The sequence below is a fragment of the Triticum aestivum genome, chromosome 4B (genome assembly GCF_018294505.1).
Source record: "Triticum aestivum cultivar Chinese Spring chromosome 4B, IWGSC CS RefSeq v2.1, whole genome shotgun sequence".
NCBI classification, from domain to species: Eukaryota; Viridiplantae; Streptophyta; class Magnoliopsida; order Poales; family Poaceae; genus Triticum; species Triticum aestivum.
In genome coordinates, this window is record NC_057804.1 from 137673161 (window position 1) to 137676348 (window position 3188).

The following is a 3188-nucleotide window of genomic DNA, read 5'->3' on the forward strand; positions in this document are numbered from 1 at the left end:
GTATAAAATTGTGTATAAAATTGTATTGAGAGACTTATTTTATAACAGAGGGAGTATCTGATAATGTGGTGACAACTAACAACATCAAGGAATAGTCGGTGCTCTTCCGTAAAATAAATAATCGATGCTAGCACGCATGCACCGAGTAGCTTCTATGGTGTAGCCGGTACAACATGAAGAAAAGCACCGACCGCCCACTGCTTGCCTTATCCCATCGCCACTCCTCTCCTTCTCTTATCCAGATCGCCGTCCCAGCGTGGTCCTCTTCCTCTTCTCCATCCAACCCAGCCAGAAGCTTGATCTGGCCGTTCGCCCCAGTCGCCGGTCCCGTGGGTCAGCAGCCTCGCCTCCACCCGATTCAGTCGCGTCCTCCTTCCCAAGGCTTTCTCCGATCTGCCAACCCACCACCCCACCACGCCTCGCTCTCTCTGCCCCCTCCTTCCCCACGCAGCGCCGATGGGGCAGGGCCTCCGCGGCCGCCGGCGCCCTCTGCGACTCCTCTTCTCCATGATTCGCCCGCTATTACTCCTCTCCTCCACGATTCGTGGTGATGTTGGGGTGGCATCTTCTTCGAGCGGGAGGTGTGCCTCGTCCTCGCACATGCTCGGCCGCGCCATCGGAGCCCCCCGCAGGTTGCCTGCCCGTCGCCCTCACCTTCACTCTTCTTCCCCTTTCAATTCTGCTCTATCCTCTCTGAATATCTCCCCCTCTCTCTCTCTATTCAAGTGTAGAGGCAGTGCTCCGCCACCCGATGCTGTTCTTCGCGTCGTCCCGCGCTCCCAAAGCTGGGAACCGGCTCCCCGCCTCCAAGTTCTCGGCATCGACGTCCCGTGCTGCCTGCATCCTCGCCAAGCCCGACTCGCAGCCGTGTAGCCCGAGCTCGCCAAGGCGCTTCAACTCCGCCGCCGCGCCATCTTCTTCAGGCGCTCGAGCACGAGCACAAGCTCGCCCGCGCCCCACCTCTCTCTGCCGCTCCGTCCGCCGCCCGCGGTGCCGTGACCCGTCACTGCCGTGCCCTGCATCACTCTGTAGCCGCGCCGCCTGGGTCGATGCGGTCAGCGCTCCCAAGCCGTTGACCCCGCGCCAGGGGACGACTATTTCCTCCCATGCGTGCGCGCCCGTGCTCCAGCCCTCCCCTCCCCATGCTGCCGGCACACTCGCGCCGCGGGGCCGTATCCAGCCTGTGCCTGGACGACGGAAGCCCCCCCACTGTCCGTGCGCTCCGGCCAGCTCCCTGTCGCGCTCGAGACCTCCTCGAGTCTTCCCGCCGAGGCCTTCCCGGTGACCAGCCTTTGACTTGGGTCTCCTGTCCGCCTCGGCGCGGACGCCCGCCACGACGCCGGTGGCAAGCGGCGGCGCGTGCCCGGCGATGGAGAACGGCAGGATAAGCGGTGAGAGGCGCGGTGGTGAGCCAGTCCAATAAGAGATAAGGGTTGCGGGTATAATTTCTAACAAATGCAGGGGGTTTTTACGCAAAACCAAACATTTTTCTAAATTGCCACTAAAACAGGGACTGCGGGTTGATTTATGTAAACCGAGGGGCTTTTTTGTAAAACTGCCAGGACGACGGACGACAGAAACCCAATTCTCTTTATTTTGAAGAAGAAGAAGATTAGTCCGTAAAGCCCCTGTAAATTGCCCGTTTGTGTAGCATTACTCCTTTTCTTTTGAACCCAGTACAGGCGCAAGTAGTCCTGGCCATGGGTAGCCCGGCCCGGCCCGGCCCGACGCTGCCCCCGGGCCGGGCTCGGGCCTAGTTTTTGAGCCCGAAGGCCGGGCCGGGCCCGGGCCTGGCGTTTTTGTCATTTTCTGAAGGTCGGGTCGGCCCGAAGCCTGACGGGCTTTTACGTGCTCGGGCCCAGAAACACAGGCCCGATGGCCGGGCCGGGCCCGGGCCTGTGTTTTTTGTGTCGGGCTTGGCTAGGCCCGGCCCGAAGCCCGGCCCGGCCCGAGGTTTGGCCAGGTATAGGCGCAAGCGCTCATATACACGTGCATACATTCATTCCTATGAACGCACATACGCACATCCTATCACAATGAGCATCTCCGAAAGATTGAGTCGGCATATCATTTTTAAATTTACGAAGTCATCGACGGGAATGTCTTCTCCCACTAAATGTGCATCGCCAGAGTTCCTGAAATAAATGCGAGCACCATGACTTGAATCCTGGTGGGATGGAATACCACAGTCCTTCTAACCATCCAACCGCAGATTAGTTCGCTTTTTTCTTTTTTGACAGAGTACATGCATTCCCCACTTTCATACTTCCGCCATTTCTATGTATTTTTTTAATACACCTTCAGATCATCCATACGTACAGAGTGGAACTTCAAGTGATGTGAATTGCTAGATGTGGTCAGAAGACTTTGGACGTGAAGGTGGTGACCGCTAGGATATCTTGAAACTCCATCAACTCTTAAACCGTCTTTACCTGCAAGTTTATATAGACGTTTTATACTAGAGGCCCAACTGGATTCTATGCTCAATATCCGGGGAGCTCCTATACGCCGCATTTTGCGGCGAATAGTTCACGCGACCCACAGGGGGCGCGCGACTGGGCCGGCCCATTCGTTGTCTCGCGCGGAATGTAAAATTCGCAAAAAAGAAGATCAGGCTGCTAGGAATCGAACACGTGACCTGCTTCATACGCACGCGACGGGCTAGCCACCAGGTCACGCGGGCTACTCGGCAAGATTGACAACACAACACTTAAAAAGAAACTGCCAGCAGCGCCGAAAAATAGAAACCAGTTCGCCAGATTCCAAAAAATAAAACTTGCAGGAAAGAGATCGTACTCAAGTTCCTCCCGCCAGAGAAGCAAGTACGGAACCACTGTAGTAACTGAGGTTTAGTATGTACAATGGCAGCCAGGAGTATATGAACTATAATCCGCGGCACATTAAAACTTGTTTTAAAATTTCAAGCTTAGTTTTTTGAAAGGATTTTTTTGAAACACAAACATTATTAGGGAACACGGAATTTTTACAAACAAACAAGAACGAAAAATTTCATGCAGGAATTTTTCGAAATTACTAACTACTTTTCATAAATGCAAAACATATTTTCAAAAACAATAACAAAATTGAAAAACTGAACATTTTTAAAAATTAATTTTTTTTACAGAAAATCAAATATTGAACAAAAATTAAACAATGTAATTTTTTTTGAATTTGTAAAAGAAAATTGA

The 3188-nt window shown here is 53.2% G+C and overlaps 1 protein-coding gene across 2 annotated transcripts; it reads left to right on the forward strand.

Moving 5' to 3' along the window:
• Positions 1–2906, forward strand: LOC123091488 (vegetative cell wall protein gp1). 2 transcript variants are annotated; one of them, XM_044513020.1, is made up of 2 exons: positions 1–632; positions 732–2906. In XM_044513020.1, exons 1-2 carry the CDS (start codon positions 551–553, stop codon positions 1283–1285), a joined length of 636 nt encoding a protein of 211 aa, XP_044368955.1. In that variant the 5' UTR covers positions 1–550; the 3' UTR covers positions 1286–2906. The 2 variants fall into 2 exon arrangements, with proteins under 2 accessions (XP_044368955.1, XP_044368954.1); XM_044513019.1 differs by having other exon boundaries at positions 6–632; positions 727–2906.
• The last annotated feature ends 282 nt before the right edge of the window (positions 2907–3188 follow it).